The sequence below is a fragment of the Lytechinus pictus genome, chromosome 6 (genome assembly GCF_037042905.1).
Source record: "Lytechinus pictus isolate F3 Inbred chromosome 6, Lp3.0, whole genome shotgun sequence".
Classification (NCBI taxonomy): domain Eukaryota; kingdom Metazoa; phylum Echinodermata; class Echinoidea; order Temnopleuroida; family Toxopneustidae; genus Lytechinus; species Lytechinus pictus.
The window spans coordinates 5,798,092-5,814,248 of record NC_087250.1 but is presented as its reverse complement, the minus strand read 5'-3'; the positions used below and the strand labels follow the sequence as shown (position 1 = coordinate 5,814,248).

The 16,157-nt window shown below is 35.5% G+C and overlaps 1 protein-coding gene across 1 annotated transcript in view; it reads right to left on the bottom strand.

The window, feature by feature from the left end:
* Window positions 1–266: 266 nt before the first annotated feature.
* The window catches only part of LOC129263514 (uncharacterized), a 29,505-nt gene continuing 13,614 nt past the window's right edge, over window positions 267–16,157 (bottom strand). The window contains exons 4-9 of the mRNA XM_064100671.1: window positions 15,786–15,843; window positions 13,685–13,897; window positions 8,450–8,634; window positions 4,925–5,042; window positions 1,690–2,667; window positions 267–899 (exon numbers count right to left, since the gene is read on the bottom strand). Coding sequence (XP_063956741.1) covers window positions 2,489–2,667; window positions 4,925–5,042; window positions 8,450–8,634; window positions 13,685–13,897; window positions 15,786–15,843 — 753 coding nt within the window. The 3' untranslated portion in view covers window positions 267–899; window positions 1,690–2,488. The remainder of the gene's footprint in view (window positions 900–1,689; window positions 2,668–4,924; window positions 5,043–8,449; window positions 8,635–13,684; window positions 13,898–15,785; window positions 15,844–16,157) is intronic.

The window sequence follows — 16,157 nt, the reverse complement described above, 5'->3', positions numbered from 1 at the left end:
TGTAAAAATGCATTGTGCAAATAGCAGCATAAATGATTTAAAAAAAAAACTGGTGAAGGTTTGGGGAGAATCAATCAATTTGTTTTTTAGTTATTCAATTTTTTTTTTTATTTGATATCCAAGTCAAGCTTTCCGATATGATAAAAAAATAAATGAAATACCATTTTCTCAGAAAATTGAAATAGTTTTGCTGTACTTTCATTATATATACACAAGTCATTCCACACCCTCTCCTGAAAGAAATAAAAAGATATATCACAAAACCATTAAAACCTTGAAATTTATGTATTTCATAGTACGTATCACATGGAGCAGCTGCTCGTATAACTATGACGTCACAAATAAACACAGCAAAAACTGTGGTGTTAACAGGTGTACATATAGGACCACACCAATTATTTTACACCGGTGTTAAATTGGTGGTGTTAGTTTTACACCTGTAGGTGTTATTACAACACCTATGGTTGTTACATTTACACTCTTTGGTGTTATGTTCAATCTCTAGGGTGTTATTTTAACACCTCAGGGTGTGGTCCTCTATTAACACCAATTGGTGTCAGTTTTAACACCACAGTTTTTACAGTGAATAACTTGAAATTCTAATACCTTCCTTAACGTGTGATGAATATTAATTTCTTAAACTTTCATCGATATATTTTACTGTTTCATTATGCTGGGTTTTTTTGGAATTTGTGACGTCATAAACGAGCAGGATCCCCAAATGCTTTGTAATATTTTAATGATTGTATGAATTAAAATCTTTGATATTTCGTGAAGACATATTTTGTTTCTTTTTAGGAACAGGTGTGTGAAATTATTTGTGTATTGATATATTGAAGGCACAGTAAAACCCATTCTCAACTTTCTGAGGAAATTATTTTTCATTGATTATTTGATATGTAAAATATCTCGGGCAATAGGTTGTGTAAGGCGGATTAAGCACTTACTGTCCTTTGATATTATGAAGAAGCTGTACTTTTCTATGATTTTACCTTACATTGATTACTGTATTACATCTTGGGGAAGCAGTGCAAAAATACATTTAGATAAGATACAAAAACTTCAAAATAAATATGCCAGAATGCTTTTGAAAAAAGATTATAATACATCACAAATTTCTTTGTTGCAGTCACTGAAGTGGCAATCAGTAGATCAGCGTATAAAATATCAGTATTGTGTTCTTGTTTATAAAATAATGAATGATTTAGTTCCAAATTATTTAAAACCTTTAGTATGTAAACGGCCCGTGAAATACAAAACACGGTATTCTTTACGATGCCCCCTTCAGCTTCCCAAAGCTAGAATTGAACATAAAAGAAAATCTTTCGCATATGTCGGACCCAAATTATTTAATGCACTTCCTTCAAATTTACAAGTTTGTACCTCCTTGTTAGTATGCAAAGCCTTTCATACGAATTGATAAAGAGCGAAATGATATTCCATTGATTTACAATGCTATGTATGTTTAAATTGTCACTTCCCACTCTCTATGTTAATTGTTTCTGATGTTAGATATTTTGTATTTTGTATTTTTGATGTTGTTTGTTGTTGTTGTTCATAGTTATCTTGACATGTATTTTAAACTGCAGGGCGCCTTTGTAAAGCAGTTTTAAGAACTGAACAGGCCTACCCTGTAGTATAAAATAAATAAAACAAAATAAATAAATAAATAAATAAATAAATAAATATGTGGAAAAAGATGCTCGCATATGACGTCACAAATCAAATACTTAAAACACCTAATAATTTCTTATTCCTTCGTTTTTGACTGATTTTTCCTCAAACCTTTGGCAGTTTGAAAAAGTTGAAATGTTAGATGATACTGAAGTAGGGGCCGAAAGTTTACATTATTGACCCTTTATCAAAACTATATGAAATATAGAATGATTCTGTTATTGCTTTCTGCAAAATCTTGTTTTTGCTGTAAATTCAGGGGTTTCTTAACCATGTTAACAGTGTTATAATTATTTCCACACACCATATAAAAAAGTACAATAAATTTGTATTCATTTCTGATTTTCCCCATCTTTCCCCTCCCCTTCTATTTCTATCATAATCTCTTTCTTGTAACTATTTCTATTTTAAAGTGATTGGTTAACATTGGTTTGACTTTAAAAAATCTGAGCTAGAAGGTCACACTTGTCACCTGTGTCTGTGATATGTTACAAAAATGAAGCCCAGAAAAAATTGCGTTCGAAAATACTTATCTAGTGCTTCAAAAATTGTATTACAAAGTGACCGGAAACAACATCTTAATTCCATCCCATACACTTATGTGTACCATTTAGGCATCTATAAGACGCCTATTTACAAAATCAGGGTTTGCCTTGTAGTTTTAGCTTTCTCAATAATGGTTGTTTTCAGGGTTTATTAGTTCTAATACATGCACTTGTACACATGTTTCATCTTGGTTTAAGAATTTTTTAAATCGGCTGCTCACAAATTTAAACAATATACCTTTAATCATCAACAACATCAACAAACATTACTACAGACTAGGATATTCCGGTCGTTTTTCTGGATCGGCAAGCCTCGAGAAAATGTCCTTGAGTGACGTCTGACTTCCCGAATCTAACTGAATTACTCTAAAGTCGGCGCTGGATTTGTCAAGGCTAGCAATCAACACACCTGGGTCTTGGTTATAGACTGATGATACCATGTAGAGTTCTGTTGAGAGGAAACGGAAGGTGATGTACAAAATACAAATACCAGTTGTGGTTACGACCCGGGGGGGGGGGCACTTCCATTCACGAGTGGATACCATGCGCGACCATGGGGTCTCGAAAAGCACCCTAATAAACACGTAATTTCCATATTCTGAAAATGCACCCCTTAACAGGTATTGGCGTGCGAAACCCCACCCTTAACAAGTATTGGAAACAAAACGATACTCTTGGCAAATATTCCCTGAAAATAACCCCTAAACAAGTACAGGACTGTTTTATTGTTACGGGTCCTTCGGTCGTCGGCTTTAGCTTATTTGGTTTAGTACGACCCCACCTTCTACACCTCGCGCAAATCGGACTCTAAACACGAAGTGTTGGCGCAAAATGGACATCCTTTATAAAACATTTTAATTTTGTTTTATCATTCCCGCAAATTCGACCCTAAACACGTAATTTTCCTAGCGAAATAGACACCCTTTTTTCATTATTTTTGTGTTTTTGACACCCTTATCACATTACGTACGTAACGTGCCCGGTGAAAAGGACATCCTTTTTACGTGTTTTTTGGTCGCGCATGGTATCCACTCGTCAATGTAAGTGCCCCCCCCCCCCCCCCCCCCGGGGGGGGGGGGTTACGACCTCAAAATGAGTTCGAACAGAATCCAATAAAATGGCCACCAGAGGGTTTGTATATAATAAATTAACAAAAATGTACACTCTAAAAAAGGTTCACCCAATATATTGGGTAAAATGGGAACATGCATGATGGTTGGGTACGAAGATATACCCAATATGTTGTCAATTTAAAGGGGAAGTTCACCCTGACAAAAAGTTTATTGTAAAAATAGCAGAAAAAATAATAAAAGATATTGCCGAAGGTTTGAGAAAAATTCATCAAATTATTAAAAAGTTATTAGAATTTCAATTATTTGATTTGTGACGTCATATGCGAGCAGCATTCCTACATAGCGAATGGTAAAAAATCAATGAAATGTCATTTTCTCAGAAAATTGAAAATGGTTTTTACGGTACCTTTTGTATATCAATAGACAAATCATTTCACACCCGATCATGAATAGAAAACAAAATTAAGTCAACAGCAACTATATAAAATTTGAAATTCATGCATTTTATATTACATAACACATGGGGCAGCTGCTCGTTTATGACGTCACAAATCCAAAACTTTGAACTATAATAACTTTCTTATTCTTTAACGGATTTTCGTCAAACCTTCACCAATATTTTTTACTATTTTTTCTGCTATTTTTCCAAAAAAGTTTTCTTCAGGGTGGACTTCCCCTTTAACGCAATGTTGCGTTGAATAGCCCAATATGGGGTAAAAAGATATCCAGCAAACATGCATGTTCCTTTTCTACCCAATATTGGGTAAAGTTTTACTCAGTGTTTTTAGAGTGTACATGCAAAAGACTCTTGGAAAAAATGCGTAATTACTGAGAAATTAGCAAACTAAGCACAGAATTCCATAAAATGTCGGGTATTATTTTTCCAGTCATAATGATATATTGTCCCACATATACATTTTGTGTCAGTGACCATCAGAATTATCGGTTTTCCGCTGAAATTTCATGATTTTGCACTTTCTATTACTCATTTTTACACATCATTATATATAATGATGAATCCAAACTTGAACGTATACGTATATAAAGGTGAATCCAACGTATATAAAGGTGAATCCAAACTTGAACGTATACGTTCAAGTTTGGATTCACCTTTACCATCATTAACATCGTAAGCTTTTTTTAAATTATTTATCTTATCCCCATGCATATCATGCTTCGATTTGAATGTTGATGAGAATAATGTCACCATTATCGATGTCATCAGCATCAACACCATCATCATCACCATCGTCATCGCTGTCATATCCGCCACCATTATCACCACCACCATAATCATCATTATCATTACCCGACCGTCATCATCATCATTATCATCACCACTTCCATAATCATCATCTCCATCCCCATCATCATCAACATCTCAATAATCTCCATCACCATCATCATCATCTCCATCATCATCATCATCATCATCATCTCCATCATCATCACCATCAGCCATCATCATCACCACCATCATCATCTCCACCATCATCTTCATCATCATCATCATGACCACCACCACCATCATCGTCACCTTCATCAAAATCATCATCACCACCATCATCATCACCATCATCATCATTATCATGACCACCACCACCACCATCATCATCCATAAATTCGGTATACCTTCTTGAGTGTTTGCAGCCTCGAACACAGCATCACCTGTTGGAGCAAGACTACTGAGGAAGAACATGTTATTCTGTGGAATCACAGTGCCCCGTTCCGTCATCCAGTATGGAAAAACCTTTGATAATAAAGTAAAGCGGGATATCAAGTTAGCAAGTCGAGAGACCGAGCTAGTAAGTCACGATAACGAGTAAGTAAGTCAAGAAAACGAGTCAGTAAATCCTGAAAGAACAACTAGTACCCTGTAAAAAAAAATAACCAGCACGAGGGTAATCATGTGTCCTTCTAATTTGGGGTAGTATTTTACGCGCGGGAAGCATTTTGTCCAGCAGGGTTAAAATGGGGGGGGGGGGAATTCATCACACTGGATAAATAAAAATGTCCAAAAGAAATGCAAAAATGTTGGTTAAACACATAACTACCCTCATGGAGCATTTTTACCCAATATATTTTTAGAGTGTAAGTCGGGAGGACGAATCAGTAAGTCGAGAAAATGAATAAGCGAGTCTAGATCGAGTCAAAAGTCGGTAGAACGGTAAGTTAGCCGTGATAATGTGTTACAAAGGGAAGCCATAGATTTAGAAAGTCAAGAGAACGATTAAGTAAATCGAGAGAACAAGTTAAGTCGAGATTGAGTCAGTTGGTCGAGATAACGAGTTAGTAAGTCGAGAGAGCGAGTTAGTAAGTCGAGGGAGCGAGTTCAGTAAATCGAGAGAACGCGTTGGTTAGTCCTAAGAACCAGTACGTAAATCGAGAGAACAAGAGAATTAGTTGGAAAGTCGAGAGAACAAGTAAAGAAAGTAGAGAGAACGAGTTAGTAGGTCGAGATAACCATGATAACGAGTTAGTAAGTGGAGAGAGCTAGGTATTAAGTCGAAAGAACGAGTTAGTAAATGGAGAGAATGAGTTAGGAAATCGGGAGACCCAGTTTGTAAATCGGGAGACCCAGTTTGTAACTCGGGCAGGCGCCTAGCCAGGGGGGGGGCGGTGGGGGCGGTCGCCCCCCCCCAAAAAAAAACGTCCCCAAAAAGAAAAAAAAAAGAAGGGAAAAAAGAGAGGAGAAAAGGAAAAGCGAAGGGAAAAAAGGGAAGAAAGGTAGCTTTGTGGGTTTTTCCTTTTATTCTTTAATTTTTTTTTCCAAAAAGAGAAACTCCTTCACTCTTGCTCTAAATTTATATATATGAATTTTGCTTCCGCGCTGCGCGCGGATAAATGACAATATTGCAGTTCTCCTCTGTTTCCCTCACCCTTTCTCTAACCCTGTTGTTCCACCTCAGCTATACGTCATTCTTGCCAGTTCAAGTTCAAATGTATACATGAGGGCATGGAATTAGAGTAAGGTTAGGCCGAAGTGTATGAAGTTATCTTTTTTTTTCAAATTGATCGCGCAACTTCTGATCGGGTCGACTCCGGGCGGGTCAAATCTTTATATCAATTTCTGCCATCACCTCCACTAGGCAACTTCTCCCGCTTTTCAGCTCATTACTTAACAACCATAATTTGGGGGCAAGCAGGTTTCTAATAAAAATTAAAAAAAAGGTATAAAATTCGTGTCGTATCAAATAAAAAAGTACAACATTTAAAAAAAAAATCAAATTCTAATAAATTTCATGTCATTTCCCTGCACATTTATCTCCTGTCCTATTTTGCGCCCTCAGTTTGAAATTTTGAATGACACTTAAGTTTCTTTATCGTTCAAATGAAGCGCTTCAAGATTAGTCAAAGATATTATACATCATCCTTTTCATATAATTTCAATAAATCACAGAAGTTTCAACTTCAGTTTGAGCGGTATTTTCCTTGTAATGAAGTTCAATAATCTTAGAAAATCAATTGAATTAGAGCCAATGGGTATAGAGATATCTGCATGTAATGAAACGTCCGACCTTTACAATTTCAGAGTTTCATTGCTCTGCGCGGGGAAGAATATCTTCCTTCCGGCATATCTTCTTCATCCTCTGTTTTGCGAGTTAAAGATATGCACTGTGGCTAAATTGTAATAAAATCTGATCTTTTCGAAGGAAGCATTCAATATGACTTAGAGAATACCCTTTTCTCGGGACCCTTTTCTTTGCCAAAAAATTATAAAATGCATTAGCTTCCGCTAATTATGATTATATATATATTATATAATAATTATATTATTATAATTTCCTCCATTTTATCCCTTTTTGTGCGTTCACAATCACTTTTGAAAACAAGGTTCAAAATCACAATAGAGTCAACTGAATTGGAGCTGATACAGGTACTAGAGACAAGAGAGACGGCTTCTTTTCATTTTAATTTATGAAACACCGAAAGCTTCGCGCTTCGCGAGGGAGGGGGAAACTCCCCCTCCCTGCACCCACCCCCTAGGGAGCGCGCTTCGCGCGCTCTGTAAGTGTTGGCACGCTTTGCGTGCATTTACCGCCCCCTCCAAAATGAAATCCTGGCTACGCGGTTGAACTCGGGAGGCCCAGTTTGTAAAGGGGGAGAACCAGTTTGTAAATCGGGAGAACCAGTTAGTAAGTCGGGGAAACGTGTTGGTAGGTCGTGAGAGTGAGTAAGTAAATCGAGAGAACAAGTTAGCAAGTCGAGAGAATAATGTAAACTAAAATTGGGTGAACGAGTTATTAAGTTGTAAAACTTGTACTTCGCTGGAACGAGTTGGTGAAAAAAAAACGAGTTATTTATTCATGGGACCAGGTTAAAAGTCGAAGAGATAAGTTAGGACAGTTTAATAAGAAGTTATTATTAATTATTCGCCCCCCCAAAAAAAAAAAAAAAATGAAACACCTACACAAACCGTGCAATACAAATATACAATTTAAATAATTAAAAGAGAAGAACATGCACATCTACCTGGGGATTGTTTCATCAACATTTTTGTTCGACAAGTTGTCAGATCTGACAACTTTCCTTGATGTTGATTGGCTGAGAAGCATTGTTACTATGGTTACTGTCGGATAAAATGTCCGACAAGTCCTTTCATGAAATGCTCCCCTGGATGTAATTAAAATTCAACCAATTAGATAGTTTTTACAGCTTGGCATGGTAACCAATAAAACATATTTGCGTTCACTATGGCGAAAAAGGGGGTACACAAAAATTATGATGCCGGGTAAATATATGTAGGGCTTAAAACAAATATGTAGCATGAACTGAATTTGTAAAAGGTGCTGGCGCCTGATAAGTAACAAGTTTGAAAGTGGTATAAATAATATATATTGAAAAGAGGGGGCCCAAATGACTCAATGATGCACTCTTAAAACAACTCAGTCAAATTGACTAGACCAGTAGTCAGCTGGGTGCAACTGATATGTCTAGTCACATTTCTGACAAATATTCTAGTCAGAAATAACTATGTTCTAGTAAAATACGACTTGAAAATAGTCCAAAATAACTATGTTCTAGTAAAATACGACTATAAAATAGTCAAATATGACTAGAATAACAGTTGCACCCAGCTGACCCTATTACCTAGTCATTTTTGACTGATTTGTTTTTAGAGTGTGCTCTGATGAGCTCACATGAGGTAAAACTTACAACGACACCCAAAGGACCTTCGGAGACGCCTTCGACGCACATTGGGTCGTGGCAGTAGCTTCCAGACTCGGCGTCCCTCTCGACGTTGTGGTACGGCGTCGATGTCGAAATGGCAACGGGGATGCCCCCTTCGCCGACCTCATTCCTTTTGTCAATTCTTTCGTAGAAGTTCAAAGTTAAAGTTTCTGATACAATGCAAAAACAATATATAAATATATATATATATAGAATGTTGCTGTTTCATTTGTAGGCCCGGGCTCCCTAACACAAATGTTTGCAATGAATTCATTTTTGGGAGGGCCAGATATGGTACATGCAGCAATAGTTCTAAACAGAAAATAACATTAATTGTGACCTTTTTAATATATAAATGTAATAGATCTTGACATAATATTCGGAAAATGATATATTTCAATCTTTCGCTTTAATTTTATTTCTTTCTCCCTTTTCTTTGTAAAATTTAATTCAGTGGGAGGGGAGATGGTCCGACCCCCCCCCCCCTTACCATCTTTACACTAATACGCAGGCCAAGTCCGCCCGGTTTTCAATAATACAGAAAGGGTAATGAAAATTAACGGAATTTAGGAAGAATTGGGCATTCATGCAGGTTGAATTCTGCTCATTATTACACACAAAAAAAAACCAAATAAAAATAATCAAATGGAAGAAAATTCCAAAGGGGAAGAATTGTTTTCCGCTACCCAATACAACATAGACATCACTTTGGTCTAATATTTGTCTGTGAAATAAAATGAAATAAAACATTCTCTGTATTTTTATTACAAACGGTTCTTAAAAATGCAAAACCAAATGTGCTTTTAAAGGTCCTTGGTACACGTTCTGCAAAAGCTAGGGATATAAAAATGGATAAACATACGCTATGTATATTGGAAACACAACTTTCAAGGGTTGTCGATTGCCCATCGTGACATCGTTAGATTAATAACTACTGGAAAGAATACAGTGTATTCACAATGTTCACATTGTGTTCAAAGAGTATTCATAGTGTGTTCAAAGAGTATTCAAAGTGTGTTTAGATTGTGTTTACAGTGTGTTCAGAGTGTGTTCAAAGAGTATTCATAGTGTGTTCAGATTGTGTTTACAGTGTGCTCACCGTGTGTTCAAAGAGTATTCATAGTGTGTTTAGATTGTGTTTACAGTGTGTTCACCGTGTGTTCAAAGAGTATTCATGGTGTGTTCAGATTGTGTTTACAGTGTGTTCAAAGAGTATTCATAGTGTGTTCAGATTGTGTTTACAGTGTATTCACAGTGTTTTCAAAGAGTATTCATAGTGTGTTTAGATTGTGTTTACAGTGTGTTTACAGTGTGTTTACAGTGTGTTCAGAGTGTGTTCAGATTGTGTTTACAGTGTGTTCAGAGTGTGTTCAGATTGTGTTTACAGTTTGTTCAGATTGTGTTCACAGTGTGTTCAGAATGTGTTCAAAGAGTATTCATAGTGTGTTTAGATTGTGTTTACAGTGTGTTCAAAGAGTATTCATAGTGTGTTTAGATTGTGTTTACAGTGTGTTCACAGTGTGTTCAAAGAGTATTCATAGTGTGTTCAGATTGTGTTTACAGTGTGTTCACCGTGTGTTCAAAGAGTATTCATAGTGTGTTTAGATTGTGTTTACAGTGTGTTCACAGTGTGTTCAAAGAGTATTCATAGTGTGTTTAGATTGTGTTTACAGTGTGTTCACAGTGTGTTCAAAGAGTATTCATAGTGTGTTCAGATTGTGTTTACAGTGTGTTCACCGTGTGTTCAAAGAGTATTCATAGTGTGTTCAGATTGTGTTTACAGTGTGTTCAAAGAGTATTCATAGTGTGTTCAGATTGTGTTTACAGTGTGTTCACCGTGTGTTCAAAGAGTATTCATAGTGTGTTCAGATTGTGTTTACAGTGTGTTCAGAGTGTGTTCAAAGAATATTCATAGTGTGTTCAAATTGTGTTTACAGTGTGTTCAAAGAGTATTCATAGTGTGTTCGGATTGTGTTTACAGTGTGTTCACAGTGTGTTCAAAGAGTATTCATAGTGTGTTCAGATTGTGTTTACAGTGTGTTCACCGTGTGTTCAAAGAGTATTCATAGTGTGTTTACAGTGTGTTCAAAGAGTATTCAGAGTGTGTTCAGATTGTATTTACAGTGTGTTCACCGTGTGTTCAAAGAGTATTCATAGTGTGTTCAGATTGTGTTTACAGTGTGTTCACCGTGTGTTCAAAGAGTATTCATAGTGTGTTCAGATTGTGTTCACCGTGTGTTCAAAGAGTATTCATAGTGTGTTCAGATTGTGTTTACAGTGTGTTCACCGTGTGTTCAAAGAGTATTCATAGTGTGTTCAGATTGTGTTCACCGTGTGTTCAAATAGTATTCATAGTGTGTTCAGATTGTGTTTACAGTGTGTTCACAGTGTGTTCAAAGAGTATTCATAGTGTGTTTAGATTGTGTTTACAGTGTGTTCAAAGAGAATTCATAGTGTGTTTACAGTGTGTTCACAGTGTGTTCAAAGAGTATTCAGAGTGTGTTCAGATTGTATTTACAGTGTGTTCACCGTGTGTTCAAAGAGTATTCATAGTGTGTTCAGATTGTGTTTACAGTGTGTTCAAAGAGTATTCATAGTGTGTTCAGATTGTGTTTACAGTATGTTCACCGTGTGTTCAAAGAGTATTCATGGTGTGTTCAGATTGTGTTTACAGTGTGTTCAAAGAGTATTCATAGTGTGTTCCGATTGTGTTTACAGTGTATTCACAGTGTTTTCAAAGAGTATTCATAGTGTGTTTAGATTGTGTTTACAGTGTGTTTACAGTGTGTTCAGAGTGTGTTCAGATTGTGTTTACAGTGTGTTCAGAGTGTGTTCAGATTGTGTTTACAGTGTGTTCAGAGTGTGTTCAGATTGTGTTTACAGTGTGTTCAGATTGTGTTCACAGTGTGTTCAGAATGTGTTCAAAGAGTATTCATAGTGTGTTTAGATTGTGTTTACAGTGTGTTCAAAGAGTATTCATAGTGTGTTTAGATTGTGTTTACAGTGTGTTCACAGTGTGTTCAGATTGTGTTCGCAGTGTGTTCAGAGTGTATCCACAGTGTGTTCATTCTGTCTTCACAGTGTTTCATTCCTCCCTGATCACTTGTAATTCCATTATTTTAAAATTTTGTGGTTCAAGCAAGGGGGTCCTAATTGTCGAATTCGTAAAAATTGAAATATTGTATTATTCAAACAATAAAAAAACAAAAGAAATAGTGAGTGACATCATCTACTCTCTCATTTGCATATCACTGAGTTGAGCATAGAACTGTTTTGATTTGATTTGATTGATATGATTTGATTTTATTCATATATATATATACATCATTTTCAACATTACATAATATTCATATTAGTATAATCAGTCATATATGAGCTTCAGAATGATGTTCCAAGAAAAAAAAATGCAAAGATAGATAATTATACATTGGCTAAAATAATACATTAAATGATGCGAACATCAACTAAGAGTTAAAAGAAGAGCAAGAGAGATAGAGTGAGGGTGAAAAAACAGAGTGGGAAAGAAAGAACTGAATAGAAAGAGAGAAACATGAAGAGAGTTCTAACAATATATGAAATACAAGACATCATGTTTTGATAACGAAGACTCGTTGGTGAGGTATTTTGTTTGTATAACAATCACAAATAATATAGCAAAAAAGGAATTACATATGTGTGGTGGTATATTATGTAACCATGTAATGGTAATACAATATACATGGCATTATTATCAGCCTTGTGTTTCATATTTTGAAAGAAGGAAATTTTTAACTTGCCTCTTAAAGGAATTTTTCGTTTGGCACGAACGAATATAGATAGAAAGAGAATTCCAAATTTCAGGGCCAGTATGTCGAATAGATCTATGGGAAAGAGCTGTTCTTGGGTTTTCTAAATGAATATTTGTAAAGGTTCGGGTTGGGTAATTATGAATAGATGTATTGAAACGGAACATTTTTAAAAGGTTGTCTGGAAGTTCGCGGATTTGGAATCTGTACATGAAAAGAGCAATTTAAAGGTCATGAAGGTAATGAATGTCATGTATGGTTAGGGTTCTCACCTTATGGAACAATGGGTTTGAATGAGCTCGATAGTCTGAGTTTGTACAGATACGAACAGCTTTTTTGTGAAGAAGAAATAAAGAGTTGATTTTTGTTTTTTGACAAGCCCATACAACATTACAATATGAAATATAAGGCAGTATGATAATAATAATAATAATAATAGTTGGATTTATAAAGCGCTTTTTGCCAGAGGATACAAAGCGCTGCTATTATTACCCCGGCTTTAGCTCGAGCTACCATCACCGGCGCTCAGTGCATGCAAGGAATTACTCCTGCCGGGTACCCATTCACCTGATAGAATGATAGAATTATATACAGTAAATAATGTTTGGCGAGGAATAAATGATCTGACCTTATATAATACACCGACTCCACGTGATACAGAAGTAACTTTTAAATGTCATATAACTTTTTTTTATTTTACATCCGGATTTGCTAAAGTTTTGATCGTTATTCATGTTTGATTTTTCTCTCTTCATTCAAATCAACTTTTTTCTGGGGTGGCCTTGAACTTCAAGGAACCTGCAGACACTACAAGCTCCGCTTTTTATGCAGGTTCCTTCATATTTCTCTTTTATTAACTGCCATTTTCATCATCTTCTGTATTCTGTATGTATCAAATGTATTTTTTGTATTATGTCATTATATGCTTTGTTGTGAAATATGAAAATAAATTCAGGTGTTTGCCCTTATCCACTTCTGGCTTCCTTGTTATTCCTAAGATTTCGAAAACTTGGGGGAAGATCATTTGTTTTTGCATGCCCCACTTTGTGGAATAGCCTTCCTGAAGACATAAAAAGATGTACCTCTTTTGAAACTTAAAAAAATCTTCTAAACACTTTTTTTATTTAACTCCTAGCTTTTTATGCACCTTGAGCACTCCACAGAGTGGATTTGGCGCTTTATAAGTCACATCATTATTAATATTATCATTTATTAGTTAATCAATTAAATTCAATTATTCAAAACTTCATGGTATTTCTTTATTCATGATCTGGTGACAAAGTTGTAAATTGTAATATTAGTTTTGATACATTTTGTTGTGCAAAGTATTTCTATTTCCTTTATACTTCATTTTCCTTTCTCTTAACCGCTTAGAGGCAATTTTGCGATTTTGCGGTATATAAAATTGTTATTATTATTATATGATAAAACTTACGCGATGCTGGCACAAAGGTCGCCTTCTCGGTATCGATCTCCATGTAATGGTCATCTTCTTTGAGTATTATCTGGACGGGTGCGGAAGATTCGTACGCATACTGAGCAGCCACATCGAACGCTGCCTCGGGAGGAATTATCACGAGAAAAGTAAACGTCCTGACGTGATGGTCGAACTTATGGGTGAAGAGCTCCTTGACGATCGGTCGATTGCCTGAGAAGTAAAAAAAATCATCTTCTATAACACTCACTGAAAAAAACGCCATTTAGAATGAATTATAAGCATATTGTGTAAAGCCCATCACTCTAACAAGATGTTTAATTTTGTCCGCAATTGATTAAACTCTTTGAAATTGTTTATACGCTTTGAAACCACTTTTTTGAAACTTTAAACAATAGTTGATAGATATACGGTTTAAACAACGGGCTTAAAATGTCAAAGAACTTTCTTAAAGGTGGGGGGGGGGGCGTCATGATCAAGTGATCTGGCCGTAGCAAGATAGGTCCCAGTCTTGGTCATCTATCTTGCTACGGCTCTCTCCAGACTTGATCAAAATTCATATCTGAATGAAAATACCAACAAAAATAGAATTACACGATTCATGAATATATTGTATTGATATTAAAACACCACCTAAACTGCATTTACACGAGATCATAAAGGCTGAAAAAATGACAAAAGGCATCACGCAAAAAAGAGATTTATTATTTGGAAATAAGACGGTTTCTAATTTACAGTGTAAGGAGATGTTCAGTGATCGGCATTACGCACGGACAAAGAATTTTTTTTTTGCTGATAGAGAAAACTTTTACAACACCTCCTGATTATAATCCTCCATATTTTCTTTTAAAAATGACTTCTTTAAACATAACTTCTTTTTTTATAAAGTTACCCTGTAGTTCATGAAAATATTAAGAAGTGAATTACATCGATATCAACAAGCTGGATAGAGCTCAACGCGCTCGTTTAAATTAGGTGCACGCCCCCCGGATTCAGATGGGGCTATTTGACAAACGCACGCACTGCGGACGGTGCCAGCTGCCCATTAACGCCAACGGTATAATGGTTAAAGGTATTGTTTAACTTTGTGAGCAGCCGATTTAAAAATTCTTAAACCAAGATGAAACATGTGTACAAGTGCATGTATTAGAACTTATAAACCCTGAAAACAACCATTATTGAGAAAGAAAAGCTAAAAATACAAGGCAAACCCCGATTTTGTAAATAGGCGTCTACTAGACGCCTAAATAATACACATAAGTGTATGGGATGAAATTAAGGTGGTGTTTCTGGTCATTTTATATTTCAATTTTTGAAGCACTAAATAATTATTTTCGAGCGCAATTTTTTCTGGGCTTCATTTTTGTAACATATCACAGACACTGGTGACATGTGTGACCTTCTAGCTCAGATTTTTTTAAAGTCAAACCAATGTTAAACAATCACTTTAAAGGACAAGTCCACCCCAACAAAAATTGTTTCGAATACATGTAGAAAGAGAACAATCCAACAAGCATAACACTGAAAATTTCATCAAAATCGGATGTAAAACAAGAAAGTTATGACATTTTAAAGTTTCGCTTAATTTCACAAAACAGTTATATGCACATCCTGGTAGGTATGCAAATGAGGAGACTGGACAGATGACGTCATCCACTCACTACTTCTTTCGTATTTTATTACATGAAATAGGGAATTTTCTATTTTTGCCTTCATTGTCAAGTGAAACAACGATTAATTCCTCCCTGAACATGTAAAATGGGCATTGTTAAATACTATATGATTCAGTCACGTTGTCGAATCTGTTAAAAAATCAAATATTGTATAATTAAAACAATTACAGAAACAAAAGAATTGTGAGTGAGGGACATCATCGACTGTCTCATTTGAGTTTTGTATATCACTGTTTTGTGAAAATAAGTAAAACTTTTAAGTGTCATAACTTTCTTATTTTACATCTGATTTTGCTGAAATTTTCAGCTTTTTGCTAGTTTGACTTTTGTTCTATTTATTCAAATCAACATTTTTCTGGAGTGGACTTGACCTTTAATTAAGATGCCCCATCCATTTATTTGATATCTATGGTAAAGTCAAGTTGTACCTTCTTCGTCTAGATGAAAAGCAAACAGCCACGTTTCATTTCCGTTCCGCTCAACCACCTGACAATGAAAATAAGAGTAAAAGGAAACAAAGACAGAAGAGTAAAAATAACATGAAAGTAACCCCATTGGGACAAGGATTAGCCAAATAGAAAATAAAAGTTTCTAAAGGTCTGTATGAACATATCAGGATGCGTATTCAAAATGAAACGAAAGTAACTCCATTGACACGGGGATCGGCGAAATTAAAAAAAATAAGAAAAATGGTCTGTATGAACATATTAGGATATGCAGTAAAAAGAGAGGAAATTTCACCCCGTTCTCATAGTGGTTTTAGATTCAGTAAAAGCAAAAGAATTAGAGATCCATCAAGG